Source organism: Camelus bactrianus, chromosome 14 (assembly GCF_048773025.1).
Source record: "Camelus bactrianus isolate YW-2024 breed Bactrian camel chromosome 14, ASM4877302v1, whole genome shotgun sequence".
NCBI classification, from domain to species: Eukaryota; Metazoa; Chordata; class Mammalia; order Artiodactyla; family Camelidae; genus Camelus; species Camelus bactrianus.
The window spans coordinates 70,319,637-70,337,273 of NC_133552.1; the positions used below are offsets into that span (position 1 = coordinate 70,319,637).

At 62.5% G+C, this 17,637-nt stretch overlaps 1 protein-coding gene across 22 annotated transcripts in view; it reads left to right on the plus strand.

Moving 5' to 3' along the window:
- MCF2L (MCF.2 cell line derived transforming sequence like) overlaps positions 1-17,637 on the plus strand; it is a 102,080-nt gene that overhangs the window by 59,138 nt on the left and 25,305 nt on the right. For all 22 annotated transcript variants that reach the window (XM_074378564.1, XM_074378568.1, XM_074378570.1 and 19 more), the window contains 2 exons: positions 2,097-2,211; positions 10,739-10,829. In XM_074378564.1, coding sequence (XP_074234665.1) covers positions 2,097-2,211; positions 10,739-10,829 — 206 coding nt within the window. The remainder of the gene's footprint in view (positions 1-2,096; positions 2,212-10,738; positions 10,830-17,637) is intronic.

Genomic DNA, 17,637 nt, shown 5'->3' on the forward strand with positions numbered 1-17,637 from the left:
GCACTGCCCGGGAGCCTGTGCTGGGGTCACTTCGTGTCCTGGCCATGATCCACCTGTTGCCCTCCCCTTGGGTCCAGGTCTTGCCGTCCTGTCTCGCCGGCCGAGGTGCACGACCCCAGCCACTGGACAGTGCCAGCTGCCCAAGTGCAGTGCCCTGGCGTGGTCGCTCCTCCATCGGGCGAGCCTGCCTGCCAGGGCTCCCTGCATGCCCCTTAGGGGTCCGGAGGATAAAGGTCCCTAGCCAGCAGGTCAAGGTCCCTCCTGAGCCCCAAGAGCCGCCCCTGCACCCTGGGGCTCTCCCCGCTGTCCCCCAGGAGCAGACCCGTGGTGTCGCTCTAGGATTGAAGTGCCTCTCGAGGACCGAAGACTGGGAGCAGGAAGTGGAGACAGCATCCTGGCCCTTTGGGTGGGGCGGCTGCCGCGAGGGGTGCCGGCCTGACGGAGGAAGGACAGAGCGGGTGTCCTTCTGAGAAATGAGTCTCCCAGTGGGACGGGGTCGTGACCTCCACCTTCCTCCAAGTTGCCACGCCTGCCCTTGGTGTTACCGTGGTGACTTGTGGTGTCACCACGTGGGAGGAGCCCCAGACACGCCTCCTCTGTTGTTCAGATGCCGCCCAGGCACTCGGGGAGGGGTCTTGCGCAAGTAACTGAGGCCCCAGCTAGCGGCTGTGAGCCGGGGGCCTGACGCAGCGCTGGGCCCTCGGAGGCACCGAGGGTTCCAAGGATGAGGGTCTTGACGTGCCCGGGGTTCCCTGCCACCAGCTGGAGGATGGGGGCCGCCTGGAGGGACGTGGACGCCCTGGGGGCCGAGAGCGAACTCAGTCCCACCACCCAGGGAGCCGGATTTCGGGGCACCGCCGGGCCAGCCGCCCCTTCTGACCCCAGACCGCAAGCTGACGTGGGGTGCTGGCTCACGTCGCCTAGTTTGGGAGCCTCTGACAACGCACCTTGAGCTTAAATGTCCACAACAAGCTGGGCCGTCCTGGGTGTCACGGACACCCGTCAGCAGAGCCCAGCGGGAGTGGCGCCCACATCGCTCTCCAGCCTGTCCGCTCCCAGCATGAGGACACTCTGGCCAGTTTTCACAGGGCCCGCTGCCCTCCCAGGCCCAAACGACCGTCACCGAGGCCAGGTGGCCCTGTGGGACGGTGGGGTGGAGGGCTCCTCGGCCCGGATCTGGGGCAGACGGCTCCCCCGTGTGGCTGTGGCTCCTGTGACAACCGCTTCCCAAGCAAGAGCCCTGACGGGGTGGATGCTGGCGCGACTTGCGGCCTCGGGAGCCGCGCGCACCACGTCTGCCGCCTCCTGTGGGCTGGAGCAGGCCACCAGCTCAGACCTGGGTTCAGAGGGACGAGAAACGGACCCTGTCCCCAGAGGAGAATGGTGGCCGTCTCTAGCCACCCAGGACACCATCTGGCGGGCACCTCCCACCTGGCCCCACCGCCTGGCGTCTGTGCTGCTCCCCCAGGTTGGGAGACAGTTCAGACCAAGCTCGCAGCCCTGGTCTGCGCTCACCCCTCCACGACGGCCTCACTCGGGTGGGGCCGCTCTCCCTTCCCAGACCCCAGGCCGCTGCCTGTTTTGTGTGTGACGTGTGCTGGGTGCACCCTCCCTTGGAAGTGCCCCCGTCCTGCCTGTACCTCCTCCCAGCAGCAACGAAGGGGCGGCTCCTGTGAGGAGGAAGCTGTCCACCCAGGGTCTCGTGGGGCAGAGGTTCAGGGTCAGGGGCAGCTGGAGTCTTGTGCGATGTCTAAGTGCCGGGCGCGTCGTGGAGGGGCACGGAGACCACGCCCACAACCGCAGGAAGGACGCAGGGCGCCAGCTCTCTGTGCAGCGCGGTCTCCGCTACGGGAAGTGCACGAAGAGGGTCTGGGAGGAGCGTGCTGCCCTGCCCTGCGGTGGCAGAACAACAGGCGTTTGTTTCACTCATCTCACGTCTTTCCAGGTCCGACCCTCAACAGCACACAGTTCTCCCCTAATAACAGCACGGAGAGGGAGTTACCTGGTGCTCCTGGAAAGTGACTGTCTGTTCTGCTGAGACCTGGGAGCTTCCCCTCCCGGCCGCCAAGCTCAGTGGCGCCTTTCTCTCTCCCCAGGCGGGCGGGGGCAGGACGGCAGCCCCGTCATCACCTTCCCCGACTACCCGGCCTTCGGTGAGGTCCCGGACAAGGAGTTCCAGAATGTCATGACCTACCTTACCAGCGTCCCCAGGTGCGTGCTTTGTCACAAGCAGAACCGGACCCTGCCCTCCAGAAAGGTGGGGAGTGCTTCTCTGAGCCCACTGGCCGCCCTGGGCAGCGTGGCATCCTGGAGCCAGGGGGCGAGGGGTGGGCACCAGGCAGCCCCAGTGTCGTCCCTGGTCGCCCCCTCGGAAGTGGTGCGGCTGCAGCTGCCTCATTAGGGCGCCGCGGACAGCCACGTGGTGCCCGGCGTGGGGACGGACCGGCCGCAGCGGGAGGCTCTGCCCAGGAGCCGTCAGCTCCCTCCCTCCAGGCTTCAGGGGCTGGTAACAGAGCTCCGTGAATTAGGCTAATCTGGGAGGCTGACCTAACGGCAGGTCTGACCACCCGACGACGCCTGTCCTACGGGAACTGCCGGTCAGCAGCGGTCGGTCTCCGCTGGTCAGGGCCGGGGCCTGCAGGGGGCATAGGTTCTTACAGAAAACTGCGGGTGAAGAGGTTAAGCTAGGGGAGCCGTCTGGACAGACTTGGGCAGAGGTCACCTGGCAGAGAAAGCTGGGGGACGTGCAGCCCGGGGGCGGAGGATGTGCACCTCCGTCTCCGTGTGTCTCGGTACCTGACTCGCTGGGCCGGGCTCCGGGCGGCAGAGCTGAGGTGAGAGGGGTGCTCAGTGTTCTGGGGGCACATGGCCTTCCTTCAGGGCCCCTTGGGCTGGCCCAGCCCCCTCGAGGGGCTTCATGGGGGCCCTGTTGTACTGCAAAGCGTCTCTGTTTATTTTCTCCCTGGCCCTTGAAGCCACAGCCAGGAAGGCAGGTGTCACCGCTGGTCAAGGACGAAGCCCCAGGCCCCGGGGGACATCGCTGAAGTAGGATCAGGGGTCTGGAGAGGGACATGAAGAGGGGGCTCCCCCGTGGAGTGGCACCACCGGATGTCCTTGGGGTGGGGATGGTGGGTCCAGCTCTTGGCAAGCCCAGCAATGGGACGCAGAAAAGCCACGCGGCCCCTGGGGTGGGGACACCTGGGTCAGACCAGCAAGAGGAAGGAGCTGCTCTCAGCACTGGTTTGGGGAGTCTGGTGATTTCACAAGAAGATGGGGTGTCTGTTGGCTGCTGACTGTGGGTGCCTGGGCAGCCTCACTGGTCCTCTGCAGGGCGGGCCTCTGGCCAGCTCCCCAGGCTCCCCTCTGTGACGTCTCCCGGGTGTCCCTCGTCCCTCTGCAGCCCTCCTCCCACCGTGGCTGTCCTGCCCCCCAACTTCCCCCCGGCGCAGGCCTGTCCCAAGCTGGGCAGAGGAGCTCCCAGCTAGGACCTGTGTGGGCGCTGCCCACGGTCTGAGGCCGTGGTCTCGGTCCTACCCCTGTGGGCTGTGAGCGGGGCGGGCCCTGCCCATCCCCACAGCAGGACACTGCGTGGAGCCCCTCGACCACCTGCTCCTCTTTCCTGACCCATAAGTGGGTAGAATCAGAGAACTCGGAGGCAGAGAATGTGCAGGCCAGAGGGCTCTGCGCTTGCAGAGAGGTCTGGACTGTCCCGTGGCCTCCTCAGTGCCCACCTCCTTTCTCTGTCCCTACGATCCAAAGTCCTGCAGATTAAAACTCACCTCGAACCAGCTCTGTAGCTGGAGTCGTGGTTCCCCAGCCCCGGCCGAGGTGCTGGCCGGCCCGGACTCAGTGCCCAGAAAGAAGGTGGCCTTGCTGTGGTGACCACTCGGTGTCAGCTAAACAACAAGCCGTGGCCGGGGGGTGGTGAGTGGTCTCCCACTGCCCACCTGGAATAGTTCAGCACGGTGAACCCTTGCCTGCCTGTGCATGGAAACACGGGGTTTCAGGTCACTCTTGGTTTTGGAAAGGTCAAAGAGTCATTTTCTACCCAGCAGGGCCAACACCCAGCTCAGAGGCCGGCCTTCTCCCGGGCACTACAGGCCAATCTTAGACCTTACCCTCTCCTGGGTCACCACCTTTGCTGCACCTGCTGGTCCTCAGGCCTCCTGGCCTCAGGGCCTTTGCACTTGCTTCCTCCGCCCAGGGCACTGGAGACGGCTCCTTCCCAGGCTGCAGGCCACCTCCTTTGGGAGGCCCTCTGTCCTGCACACCTAGGAAAGAAGCCGGCTTCACGAGGCTCACCTGGAGTGTCACCCGTAACCTGACAGCCCGGTGCCGGTCTCTGTCTCCCCTGCACGGGGGCCCCGAGAGCAGCACGTGGCTCCTCCGTGAACATGTGCTGGCAGGTGGGCTTCCCCTGCAGAGAGCAGAGGAAGCCCAGGGCGCCACCTGCCTGGCAGGCGGGGCTGCCTCTGCGCCCTCACTCCAGCGTGCTCACCTGCCCTTCAGGTAGGACGAGCACCTCTGCTTCTTTTGTTTTTAAGGGGTTCTTGCCTCAGTAGGTCGGGGCCTGTCCGGACCCTCGCGTCCAAGGTTGCAGGCACGGTCCATGCACAAGCCCCAAGGGCAAGAAGCACGTTTCCCTTTGAAGCGGAGGAATGACGGTGCTTCACTTACGCTTGGTGGGACGGTGGTGCTGTGGATGGGGCCTCGGGGCGGTTTGACCACGTGCAGCCCAGCCCCGCGGGCTCTGTCTCCAGGCGCCGTGTGTGTTGCGCTGGTCGGTGTGACTCTGCTCGCGCGTCTCCTTCCCGGTGGAGGGTGCGGCAGGGCCCTTTCATCCGGAGTGAATCTCCCACGTGGGAGCCCAACCCCGTGCTTCGCAGGAGCTGCGAGGAGGACCATCGAGGGGAGGGGCAGCTGGCCCGATGTGCCTGGAGGACTGTGAGCCCTGGGCCCCCAGCGGCTGTCAGCAGCTGTGGGCTGGTTCCTCCGGGGGGGGGGGAGATGTGGGGGGGGTCCTAAGTAGACAGAAGTGCACTCACCCACCGCTTACCCCGCAGTCATTTCCAGACCACTCAGGGTACATGAGAAGGTATGGGTGTCGTGGGTACAGCAGGGGCCTGGGTGCCGCCCCCGGAGGGCTCCCATGTGCGGGGGGCAGGCCCCCTCCTGCGGGAACCTGGGGCGCCCTGTGCTCGCTGTATCCGGGAGGGAGGGGCTGCCACCTGGTGGACGCGGTCAGCAGCGCAGGCCCCTCCGGCCTTCGTCCTCGATGGCAGGATGGGGAGGTGGGCGGGTGCTTCTCGAAAAGGGAGAGCTCCCCACACCAGCTGGTCACCCCGCACGGCGAATGCGCCGGCACAGCCTCGAAGTGGAGGGTGAGATCTAGGGCCACACGCGCTTTAAACGGAGACACAAGTTAAGTGCACGGACCTCTCGTGGAGGCCGCTTCCGGGACACTGACCTTACAGCCACTGCCGAAGCCTCGTTGGTCCTTTAGAAACACCCCCTGGCTTTGCTTCAGTCATTGTGTGTGGACGATGGGGTCCCTGGGTTAAGCCATTACGTCTGGATGACGGTCACCGGCCCTCGTGAAACGTCAGGCTGACGGCTGACGGGCAGGCCTCGTCCTGACGCAGCAGACGGTTGTGAGTGTGAAGTGGTCATGGGTCTTTTGGAAGACGCCCCGTGGGGGAAGCTGGACGGACCAGTTCATCAGCCAGGGTGTCGGCCAGCAGCGCCCACGCAGTGGCCGCACGGGGCGGGGGGGCGCCTCGGAGCCCGTCTTGGCTGGGGGGCCGGGTTCACTGCTCGGGTGCCCACAGCTCTTGCAGTCCCTGATGGGTCACGATCGTCTGCAGGCCGGTGGGGACAACCCCAGGGGCTTGTGGCCAGTCTGCCTCCCTGCAGAGCTCATGCGACAGGAGGGGAGTGCGGGGGCGGGTGGGACGTGGCCGGGTCTGGACACCCCTGGGACCTGGCGGCGGCGAAACAGAGAGAACGCTGCTGCGCGTGAACGGGAGGATCGGCAGCAGACGCCGAGGGTTCCAGAAGGTGCTCCGCGTGCGTCTCACTCCCCGGGTGGTGCTGTGTCTCTGTGCCCTTGGGGAGGGGCAGGTCACTCCGCGATTACAGAGGAGTGGCCAGCAGTGTGCACGTGTGTGTGTGTGTGTGTGTGTGTGTCTTTTTGTGCGTGCATTTGAGGGAGCCGTGTGGGCGGTGGGGGTTTTCAGTGTAATTTTTCTAGTTGCGGAGAAACACACGTAACACGCAGCAACCTGCCGTCCTGACCGTTTCTAAGTGTGCAGTTCAGTGGTGTTGCCCGAGCGCACGCTGCTGTGCGGCAGACCTCCAGAGTCTGTCATCTTGTGGAGCTGAAACTGTCCGCGTTACACACTCCCTCCCTGCTCCCCGTCCGGCCCCTGCGCCCACCGCCTACTTTCCGTCTCTGAATCTGACGACTCCGGGACCTCACGCGAGTGGGGTCGCACGGAAGTCGTCGTTTCGTGTCTGGCTTGTTCCTCGAGCGTGACGTCCTCAAGGTCCATCCGTGTAGTAGCGTGTTGACATGGGGTAGACTCCATCGCGTGCGTGGGCCACGCTGTGTTCGTCCGTCATGTTGTTGGAGGAAGCTGTGCTCCTGAGCTGGGTGGAAATCAGTCTTTGAAAACCAGGTGCACTTTCCTTCCCGCCACATGGGTGTCTGCGGCCCAGGTGTGGGCCGCACGTTGACCTCGGCACTGTCTGCGGACAGACCTCCCACCCGGCCTGTGTCCGCTCGGACGAGTCCTGGGTATGTCCACGTTGGCGCTGACCCGGGAAGAAACAGCAACATGAAGAGTGAGAAGCACGTGTTCTCGGGCTCCGGAGACAGTGCTGTGCTTCTGTGGGAAGTGGGCTGCCCCCCGGGCGGCGAGGAAGGAGCGGCGGCCCGCTGTGTCCCCGGGGCTCGCTGGCCGGTGCCCGCGGTCCTCCGTGCGCGCCTGGCCCTCGCCACCCTGACGGGGCCGACGGGGCCGTGAGAACAGACACGTACTGTCGCCCCGTGCGGAAGAGTTTTGTAAAAAGAGTTGGACGGTGGGGGAGGGACCGCTCAGCGGTGGAGCGCGTGCTCAGCACACGCAAGGCCCTGGGTTCATGCTTCAGCCCCTCCTCTAAAAAAGCAGATAAACAAATAAACCGAATTACCCCCCCCCCAAACAAAGGTGGATGTTTTCCTAGCCGCTGAGCTTTCTGCCCGGTGGGCGCTCAACCAGCGGGCTGGTTTCTGGGACGCAGGCCGTGGGCCACGGACCTCGGGACGGTGGCCCCCGGGGGTTCTGGGCAGCAGCAGGCCAGCAGGGGCCAACAGGTCTGGTGTGACCGAGGGCTTCCCCGGGCGGGCGGGGCAGGGGCCACTCGGCGGTTGGGTGCTTCCCTGACCCCAGGCCAGGCCTTTCGCGGGGTCTCTCTCTGCTCTAAGCTCTTGCAGGCACTGGGGTCGTGATTCCCCATTTTAAACAAAGGCAGGGAGGAGCACAGGGCTCCTCTCTAACTGGGGCGCACCGTGCCCTCTTCCTGAGAAGCGCCCCGCCGTGGCCGCAGGAGGCGTCAGAGCTCCCTGGGCTGACGGAAACCACAGGGTCACGCCACGGGGGGCTCGCCACTGCCCCTCCTTCTGGCCCCCACTTCCCTCCTGACCCCACCCAGGCGGAGGTCCAGTATCTACCCCAGGGGTCCGGACCTCCTTCCAGGATCTTCCTCTGGGGCAGAAGCTTGGACGTGCTGACGTGGGGTCTGATCATGGAAAGTCCCCAGGGCTTGTCTGTGGGACCTGCCTTAGATCTGGGAGCCGCTGGAAATGCACCCCCTGCGCCCGGGTCTGCGTTTAACAAACCTCGGGAGTCCCGGGTGTGCCGCTGTTGGGTACGCACTCGGGTGGGTTGGCCCCACCGCCCTCTCCACTCTGGCTCTCCCACCGCCCTCCCCTCTGTCATCCCAGCATCTCTGTGTCTCCGCCCGTCTCTGCTCCAAGTTGTGTCCGGTCTGAGAACAGTTGCATCTGGGCCAAGAGCTGGACAGTGTGACGCCCGGGAGGGCTGGCCTCGCAGCGCGGAACCGCCCAGCCCTTGTCTCCTGACCCCTCACACTGCTTCTGCCTGGATGGGGGGCGGGGAATAGTGGGGGTCGGACCCCAGGCCACCGAGGGCCACCCTGGAGAAGTTCGCAGGCCCCGGTGTTAGAGGGGCACGGCGGACCCAAGGACACAAGAACCGGAAGTTGTGCGAGCTCCACGCCATTTGTGAGTTGGGGCCAAAAGTGAGCTCATCACCCTCCCAGCTGCTGGGCAGCTGTCCAGGGCGGCCCTGCTGAGCCAGCTGCCAGGAGGCTGGAGGCCGGCATCTGTGTCCGCAGGGCCACGTGTGTCTGGGGGTCCTGGGAGCACCTCCCTGTGTGGCTGCGGCTTCCAGATCACTACCTCCAGCTTCCTCTGCGGCCACCACCGTCAGCACCATCGGCCCAAGGCCTGGCGCTTGAGGGGCCCTGGGGGCCAACCTCTGGTGCATCTGAGTGTGGGCTGCCCGCCCTCTCCCCGGGCACGTGAGGTCACAGATGTGGGGCGGGCGTGGTGGAGGGTGAGTGGCCGGACCCCGGGACTGCAAGGCCCTGGCTCCTGGGGGCCTTGCTCTGGGCGCAGGGGGCATGAAGGGCCCCTACATCCCCACGTAAGATGCGTTCTGTGACGTCTCTGTGCCTCTGAGTCAGTGTTCCCCGAGTGTGGTGGGAATGAGAGGGCCCCAGCCGGGTCCAGGCATGTGGGCCTCTGCTGTGTGTTCCTGGGGCCGGGTCCCCTGAGAGGGAAGGCCTGCCTGGCCTGACACAGGAGGCAGCCCGGGGGTCGGGGGGAGGGAGGGGCTACTTTATCCTGCAGGGTGGGCCTGGGGGGTCTGGACTCAGAGCCAGACCATGGGGCTCACTTGTCAGTGCTCAGCAGCTGTGTGACTCTGGGCAAATGACTTAAGCTCTCTGTGCCCCAGCCCCTCCACTCCGGGCTGATGAGAGAGCAGTGCCTACCTCTTGGGTCGTGGCAAAGGCTGTAAGAAGACTGGCCCCAAGCTTTAGTGTGACGCCTGCCCGTGGGACCCCCCCCAGCAGGAGAGAAGGGGACCGGGCTGGGCTGCCCGCCTTCCCTGGCGCTGTGCGGGTGCTGGGCACCTGCCGGGCAGCAACACGACCACAGAGCTGGGCCGCGTGTTCCCATAATGGGCCCGTGAGCTGCCTGCCCTGGCGTCCATCCTCGCTGAGCAGCCTGCCTTCTGGGACGTGTTTTTGCGGGTCCAGTGGATTCCTTATATTTCACTCGTGATTTTGATTGTAAAAGACTCTGCTGTCGGTGACTTTGCCCCCTCACGAGCTTGCGCTGGTCCTCCCACTGTGGTCGAAACACGAGCCTTTGGTGTTCGGAACTTTTACCGCATGGTGTTCAAAAGTGCAGAGCGAGACAAAGACCCAAGGACACCAGTTACGGGGGGCAGGGTGGTGGCAGAGGCCATGGAGGTGACTCAGGTGACGGGGCTGGGGGCCCCGGGCCATCCCACCGTGTGCGGCCCAGCTGCCAGCCCTGCTTGTGCCCGAGTTCTGCGCACAGGACACGCGCTGAGGGCAGCAGGGGCTGCCCAGCTCCGTGGCAAAAACTGGGTACATTTGGGCAACAGAGGAAACTATTTTGGGGTCAGAACAGGTGTGCCATCCTGAGGCCTCCTGTGGAGCAGCAGGGACAACAGAGTCGGGGGTCCCGGACCAGGTGACTCTGAGCAGGGGGGGGGTCCTGCACTGCCCAATGTGCAGAAGGGCTCAGCACACACCCAGGGGCGACTTGGTGTGTCGCCGTCATTTCTCGGAGAGTCAGGATTTGGGACATCCTGGCTCAGGCCTTGTCACGCAGCATTGACCTCCGGCTGAGCACGTCCTCGGGGTCATCACTTGTACGTGATCTGGTATTTCTGGTCCTTATTTAAACCCCGAGGTGGCTCCCAGGCGTAGGAAGGAATAGTTCAAGTCAGCGCCCCAGGCCTGCGCCCCCCTTCACGTCCACGTGGATGGGCGGGCGCGCGCTGGCACCCGCAGTCGGCTGGAGGCGGCGTCACCCCGCGGAAGCGGCTCCTGGTTTCCACGCTGTGACTCAGGCGCCCGCGTTAGGCTGTCACTCCCCGCGCTCAGATGCTGCTGTGCCAGAAGCCACATCTCATCTCTCCTCCCCAGCAGCTGCCTGTGCACCTCCGGGCACCTCGAGGGTTTTCTCCCCATGTTGTGGCAGTGCCGTCAGCAGCGATTTGTAACATGGACGAACTCGGGACCTCAGATGCTGGGACTAGCGTGATGTGTGGGTCATAGAACTTACTGTGAAGGGGTCAGCCCGCTGGCCCACATGGAAAGGAAAATGACCCTGCTCTGACCGGGACAAACTGGGCTCCGGAAAGATGGGCCCTGCCCGGCTCTCTGCGGCGTGAGCTGGCTGGTGTCAGGCTGGGGGACACACAGATGGGATCTGTCTGTCTCGGTCGGAGCGAGCTCTGGAAAGTACCTGGTGGGGCCCTGGAAGGGCTGCGGTCTGCTCAGATGCCCACTCGGCACGTGTCTTCCCTTGCAGTGCGGAGTGGCAGGAGGGTGACAGGAGGAGCCGGTTTGTTCTGAGGTTGCCGGGAAAGTCTGTCTGTCAGCTGCACCCACTAACCGCAGCTCCCCCTCGTTTCAGCCTGCAGGATGCCGGCATTGGGTTCATCCTGGTCATAGACCGGAGGCAGGACAAATGGACCTCAGTGAAGGCGTCGGTCCTGAGAATCGCGGTAAGAGTCGGAGCCCGGGCCTGCGACCGCCCCACCTTCTCTCCTCCTGGGTGGGTAGCACAGCCTCTCCCTTCTAGACACCCATCTGCCTGGTGGCACTGTGGGCTCTGGCCCCTGCTGTCTGGTGGGACACAGAGCCATGGTGGGCGGTCAGCTCGGGACACCAGCCCGGTGCAGGAGCAGGGGGTGCCTGGGAGCCCACACCTCCCTGAGCTCCTCGAGTTGCTGGGGCACGTGTGTATGTGTGCACACACGTGCACATGTGGGTATGTGCACGTGTGTGTATACAGCGTGCCCTGTGGGTGGGTGCACTGTGTGTGTGTGTGTGTGTGTGTGTGTCCGTGCACGTCCGTGTGTGTGCACACATGCCTGTGTGTTCTCTCGCGGGGCAGCCCTCGGGGGCCCTGTTATGATTTGAAGACAGTCTCACCAGCTGCCGTGTTTCTGGCATGGAGGTCACGAGACACTCAGGACTCACCGGGCACTCATTCCTCTGCGGGGCCTTGAGAGCATTACAGGGACTTTTCGGGCTAGAGGTTTGGAATTACACTGACGTTTTCCAAGCGACGTTCTTCTCAGATGGGCTGTTTAGTCTTTGGTTCTCTGGCCACCTCCTCGGTGGCCCTCGTTACCACGGAAGCCACCCTCGCATGGTGGAGGTGGTTTGCAGGCTGCGGGCCAGGGCTGGGCGGGGCTGTGTCCAGCGGTGATAACTGAGCGGGGGTGACGTCAGCAGAAAGCCCTGGGCTTATTTTCATCGGCAGTGTCCACCCCCCGCTCCCAAGCTGCCCGTGGAGCGCTCGTCACCAGCCTGCGTTTCGCCCACGCAGCCTCCTCACAGCCAGAGGACCAGAAAGTCCACCTGTCCGGGCGACAGTGCCCAGGGTCCTTGCTGGTGACTCCGTCGCTCCCATCCCCATGGACTGAACTCCCCTAGCCTCTGTTCGTTCTTGCCCCCTGGGCTCCGAGAGGCTCCTGCCCCTTGTCCAGGGCTGCAGGTGGGGCGGGTGAGCGGACTCCCTCCTGGCGGCCTCATTATTCCATCTAACAACTCAGTGTCTGCTCCGATCTTACAGGTGCAAACCCACCGGGGGCTGCTGGCCCCACCTTTGTCCTTCTGGCGAAGCGTCTCCCTCACAGCCCGGGGCGGCTCCGGTTCCCTGTGCCCACCGGGCACACACTCCCTACGTCACCGTCAATCTGAGACAAATCAAAACACTTCAGAATGTTTCAAAAGAAGTATATTATAGAGGATATGTGTTACATTGTCAGCGTTTCTTTGTTTTTAAATCCTTAGAAGCATACAGAGTGCTTTGACATGCCATCAGCAGTTAATAGCGAGTGTGTTTCTTTTTTTTTTAAATTTTAAAACAAATTTGCACATGTTGTCCCATGAAAGGCTGAATTAAGAATTACATTGTAAGAACCACTGGGTCAGTTGCATGATGCACTGACAACAAATATTTCTTGAATCAGTACGTTAGTCCTGGACTGGATGCCGAAAAATTTCCAGTCAAGTCTGTTGTTGCTTTAAAAGGTAACACTGTTAAAATAACCACATTTTTCAAATCCAGTGATCTGCCCAGTTCTTTCCCGTTTATCCGTCACCGACTCAGGCATGTCCCGGTGTGCACGGGGGTGAGAGCCCCTTTGCCCTGACGGTCGCAGACGTTCCTCGTGGGGCCCAGGCCTCTCGTCCTCACCGGCAGGTGCTTCTGTGCTGGTCCGCACACACGCTGCCCCACAGCGCTGCGCCCCAGTCCCTGCTCAGCCCCCCTCCTGGAAGTGTCCCGTCGTTGTTTGTGCACGGGGGTCCCCTGCAGCCAGCGGCAGCCCTGTCCGTCTTCTCGTGGCCGGCACCCAGCCCAGGCCCCATGTGAGACGGGCACCATCAGTGTCCCTCAAGCTAATCAGTCATTCTTGGTCAGGTAACAAGACCGCCTCTGAAGGCAGGAGTGCTTTTGAAGGAACAGATAAACTGCCTAAAACCGGAGTAGTCCTCGAGGCCACTTGCAGGACGGCAGGGCGGCCCAGGGCAGACCTGGGCCGGGCCGCGACCGCCCGTGGCAATGCGTCAGCATGGTTTTATTCTTCGGGTTTATCGCCAGATGAATTTCTGAAGCGAGCTGGCTCATCTTTAAAACTCTGTTTTGTGAAAATCATAACTGAAAAGTTAGACTTTTCACTGATTCTTACACAATAAAAATACAGATTTTTTTCCTATCGTTTTTTCTGTAAGTCTTAGGGTTCCCCACTACTGCTTTGGAAATCCCAGCAGTTAGCAATTTTCCGGCAGAATTGGCAAAAATTCTCCTTGAACTCCAGGGCTTTTTGTTACAAGAATGTACTGATCATATTACTGCCAGAAATTCTACTCACATATTCAGCACGTTTGTTGAGGCCCTACTGTGTGCACTGGAGGGGGTGCAAGGGGATAAGCAGGAGCTACTAAGACAAGTGGGGTGCAGACGGCTGGCATTTGATGAGAGTGTGACCAGATGCCGGACGAACTCTCAAGGGCGCCTGAGACAGGGCGGTGGGGATGCTGGGAGCCTGACCCTGCTGCCTCCTGCGTGTGCGTGTGCCCCTCTGAGCCAGCATGTGGGGTCTGATCTCCACCCCGGCTCTGCGGTGGAGGGGACAGAGCTGCCACCTCATCCGTGGGCAGGGGAGCTGGGGGACAGAGCTGCCACCTCGTCCGTGGGCAGAGGAGCTGTGGGCCTAGACCTGGCCTGTGCTTCCCCCCAAGGCTCTCTGGGGAAACGACCGCGTGGTGCCAGCTGGGCCGGGGCTCTGGAGGGGACACCTGCGCACGCTGGCCCTCTGGCCTGGACGATTCCACCAGGGCTGCAGGTGCCACAGAAGCAGGCCGGTGGCCGAGAGGCTCAGTTTATCCAGTGTGTTTGGCCGCCTGTGTGAGCCTCGGCCCTTACACGTTGTGCTGTAATTCAGGGCTATTTTAAGCCACCACGTGTGCCATCTCGTGAGCTGAGCTTTCTTTACTTCGGGGTGTCCTTTTTCTTTTTTGGACGCCTTCAGCTCGGCTTGGAACAGAAAACTAAGACATTGGAGGGACTGCGTGCAGTGCCCCTGAAGTCAGCCTTTGCTGCATCCCCCTCGGGCAGAGGCTGCGTCAGCTCTGACAGGGCGTCAGGGTGAAGTGCGTGCTTTCCTGTCACAGTTCATGGCCACGGCCAGCGGACAGGACCCAAGCTAGAGTTCAGACCTTGCTGTTTGTCCCACGGTTGGTTCAGGGTTTGGACTGTCCCTGGATGGATGTGTCTTTTGTAAAATACCGCGCGTGCTCTTCCAGAACTCCATTTAAAATTTAACCTCCTTCTTGTAAACCACACATGTGCATGCACGCATGTGTGCGTGCATTCGGGGACACTGTAACAGAGTGCTCATCTGTGTTTGGAGCCAGCCTGGCTCAGCTGAATCTGTCCCCTGGAGCACGCTGCTGAAGGAGGTCACAGTTAAAGCCATTCATCGGCTGTGTGGGGCAGGACCATGGGGTTTGCCTGTAAAGCCAAAGCCCTCTGTGTGCAGAAAAGGTGCAAAATGAAGTATCTGTGGCACCCAGGATTTTAGGTCATCTAGCAAATACCCTACATGTGGCAGAACAGTGTTCTTCTGTGGCGGAGCAGTGCTGGTTTGACTGCGTGCTGCTCGCTGGAGGTCTAAGCACAGGGAAGTGAAGATGGACGCAGTGCAAGCACCAGGAAGGCTTCCCGGCAAGGTGCCACACAATGAGTCAGAGGCGGAGGGGATGAAGGAGCTGTCCAGCAGGAGGGGTGCTGACCCGCCCCTCAGTGCACAAGGGGAAAGTTCAGGGGGAGGTGGGAGGCCAGTGGGCATGGCTCCTCCGAGGGCCTGGGGTGCAGGGCGTGGAGCACGGGCTCCCGAGGCGGGGCAGGTCAGAGCACCGCCCTTGCCGAGGGAAGTGCACAGCCTGGCTACTTGGAGACCAGCTCCCACTGCGGGAGGGCTGAGCCTCAGCGCCCTGGGAGGCCAGGTTTAGGGCAGCTCCCGGCCTGGCTGTTAGCGCGGCGGCTTTGCATACACCTACCTGTGCTGCAGGTGGAGACCCGGCTTCAAGGGTCGAGGCCGCCTACACCAGGGTGGATGCCTGGGGCTCCGTCTCCAGGCTGGTGGGTGGTGCAGGTCCACACGGGGTGCCCCAGAAGGAGGGCAGGCGGCACGGGCCTCCCAGCGTGGAGAGCACTCTGTTTAATGGCCCTTCAGCCAGAGAGCACGCCCTTGCTACTGCGTTCCTTCAGTGTCTTTTCTGCAACGGTGTTTATGAAAGTCTCCACCTGTTCGCCCAGGGTGGTCTCGGACACCCCTGCTCTGCGCACCCACCCACACCTGTGCGGGGGCCCCAGGTGGGAGACCCCTCTGGTTCAGACTCCAGGGTTGTCATCTGTCGGCACTGAGACACGGGGTTTCAACTTTGTATTCATTACACAAACCTGTGTTTGTTTTCCGGTTACTGTCAAACACTGTGGGTCAGGCTTTGGCTGCTCCGTTTGAAATAAAACATATAGCCAGGCTGGTTAAAGGTGGCTTTGAGCAGAACTTAAGAAAGTTAGTGCCCTTGGGGATGGTTTTCAAACTGTGTTCCCCAGAGTACCAGGGTTCCCCAGAGCACCCGCTCCCTTGGCTGTTCTGTAGAAGCGTGTGGTGTCTTTCCATTTTGTAAGTCTCGAATATTCATTCAGAAACCAGCTTGTGCCTCTTTTTCTGTCTCCAGATTACATTTCAGTGGTCATCACCGTCTGTTCCTCAGCCAGCCAAGGTCAGCCCAGAAAATAAGCAGTGTTGCTTTCACGCTGCGTAGAAAACAGTTACAATCATCGTCTGATTGCTTGATCATTAAGTTGTATAGCCTTCGTCCCACATCTTCCATCCAGCTACCTCTGTTTGTAAAATCAAGTTTTATTTTGGAGCTTCTCCCAGGTTTTAGTGTTGATGGCTGGCTCCAGCCAGGAGCGAATTTGACCTGCGGCGTCCTGGGGGTCACGGAAGCCATCTCTCAGCTGGGATCTTACAATTACTCTGTAACAGAAAGACCCAATCAGAGGGGGCGGGAGGGAGCATCTCCGGGGCGAGGTCCCCCAGGATCGGGTGGGCGAGCCCCCCACCACGGGTTTTCCTGCCGCCTGCTTTGAGTCGATCTCAGTGAAGTCGCCGGAGAGGACAAGTGTCACCTTCTCAGTTCAGACCAGTCCTTACCGCCGTGAGGTGTGAATCAGGGCGACAACACTGCACTGAGAGGAAAGTGCGGCTCAGTGTCGCCTGCAGGACACCCTGAAGGAGGTTTTCCTGAAATAGCGGCGGCCAGTCTCACGCCTGGTGGTGGTGGGCTGCACGGCCTTCTTGCTCACAGGGACCTGGCGCCCACCCTCTCGGGCACCTGCCTTCCCCCTCCTCTTCTCTGTCCACAGCACTCGTGGTTCACTCGTGGGATGAAGACCCCACAGAGGGGACTGAGGTCGGGGTAGGGGCAAGGACCCGTGCAGGGCCTGGTGAGAGTGGCTCGAGCTCAGAACGGGCGGCCCCAGCAGGAGGGCAGGAGGGAGACGCCACAGGGGGAGTGGTGGGAACAGGCCACGAGGTCCAGCCTGAAGACGCGCATCCCATTTGGAGACAGCGGCCACCCAGAGACGGTAGGAGGGTGAGGCCCGGGGCTGTGCGGCCGTGGCCACACCATGCCTGGCTCCAGGGTGGAAGGCGAGAGTCCTCAGAAGGAGGACCTGCCGTGACCAGACTTGGAAGGCCTCCCTGACCCATGGACGTGCCAGGCCGGTGGCCAGGTGTGCGAGCCGCGTCAGGGTGGCGCTGGGGTCAGGGGCCTCCACCGGCTGGGTCAGGACTCCGGGTGTGCTTGCAGCGCCTCTGGGAGCTCCGAGCGAGAGGCTGCCACAACCCGGCTGACGTCCCCAGGGGGTTCCGGCACTTCCGTGGAGAACGGACTCGGCGGGAGAGGAGGGGGTTCTGGATGAACTCCAGAGGGAGGGCAGACCCGGCCCGGGGCCGGCCGGGCAGGAGGGGAGAGCCCAGGCCCTGGGTGCGGGCTCCTGTGTGTGCCCCCAGCCCCGCGGGGGGCCGGCCAGTGCTGGCCGACAGGCCGAGTCCAGACCCAGCCCAGCTCCTGCAGCCTCTGTCTCTGTGTTTCCACCCACGTGAGGGACTTGCTCTCAAGCTGAGGCCACGTCCAGCCCCAGACCCAGGGTCGCCATGCACCTGTCACAGCCTCTCCCTGGCTGGCTCCTGAGCCCTCAGGCATGTGTGGTGAGAAAGGTATTCTGTTCCCGTTTACAGACGGGGAGACCGCAGCACAGAGCTTCACTGGTCCTGGTTGCGGGAGATGCCGCAGGGGGAGCGGCAGGCACAGGTTGCAGTAGCAGAGCTCTGTGAACATGCAGATCCGCCCACATAACCGCATCTCTGGGGCTGCGGGGCGGGCGAGCTGTGTTCCCTGTGTTCGGGGTAGCACGTGTGTGCACACGTGGCCTTGTTTCCATCTGACGAGTGTCTTAGCTTCCTGGGCTGCCCTAGCAAACACCGAAGGCCAGTAGGCTGCTCTCTCACAGCCGGGGTCAGAGTCTGAGATCCAGGTGCGGCAGGCGGGCGCTCCGAGGTCGTGAGGGAGGGTCTGTCTCGTGCTGTCCCAGCGTCAGGGGCTCCTGGAGACCCCTGGCGTGCTGCGGTGTTACCTGGGTCGGCCTCCGTCCTCACACGGCACCCCTGTGCTTCTGTGTCCACACATCCCCTTGTATCCATAAGGATGCAGTCACCTCGTCTT